This window comes from Bison bison, unplaced genomic scaffold (assembly GCF_000754665.1).
Source record: "Bison bison bison isolate TAMUID 2011002044 unplaced genomic scaffold, Bison_UMD1.0 scf7180017863450, whole genome shotgun sequence".
In the NCBI taxonomy this organism is placed as follows: Eukaryota; Metazoa; Chordata; class Mammalia; order Artiodactyla; family Bovidae; genus Bison; species Bison bison.
Window position 1 is genome coordinate 98,461 of NW_011494022.1, and position 372 is coordinate 98,832.

The 372-nt window shown below is 43.3% G+C and overlaps 1 protein-coding gene across 1 annotated transcript in view; it reads right to left on the reverse strand.

The window, feature by feature from the left end:
- The window catches only part of LOC104983847 (olfactory receptor 2T29-like), a gene marked incomplete at its 5' end in the record, with an annotated part of 1,547 nt that extends 1,332 nt beyond the window's left edge, over positions 1 to 215 (reverse strand). Inside the window, one exon of the mRNA XM_010833373.1 lies at positions 193 to 215. Coding sequence (XP_010831675.1) covers positions 193 to 215 — 23 coding nt within the window. The remainder of the gene's footprint in view (positions 1 to 192) is intronic.
- Positions 216 to 372: the final 157 nt, after the last annotated feature.

The window sequence follows — 372 nt, forward strand, 5'->3', positions numbered from 1 at the left end:
CTGGCTCTTTGCAACCCCACAGATTGCAGCCCACCAGGCTCTTCAACCCATGGGATTTTCCAGGCAAGAGTAATGGAGTAGGGTGCCATTGCCTTCTCCCAGTTCTAATGAGGTGGATGAAACTGGAGCCTATTATACAGAGTGAAGTAAGCCAGAAAGAAAAACACCAATACAGTATACTAACGCATATATATGGAATTTAGAAAGATGGTAACAATAACCCTGTATATGAGACAGCAAGAGAGACACTGATGTATAGAACAGTCTTTTGGATTCCTCCGGAGAGGGAGAGGGTGGGATGATTTGGGAGAATGGCATTAAAACATGTATAATATCATTATGAAACAAGTTGCCAGTCCAGGTTCGATGCAC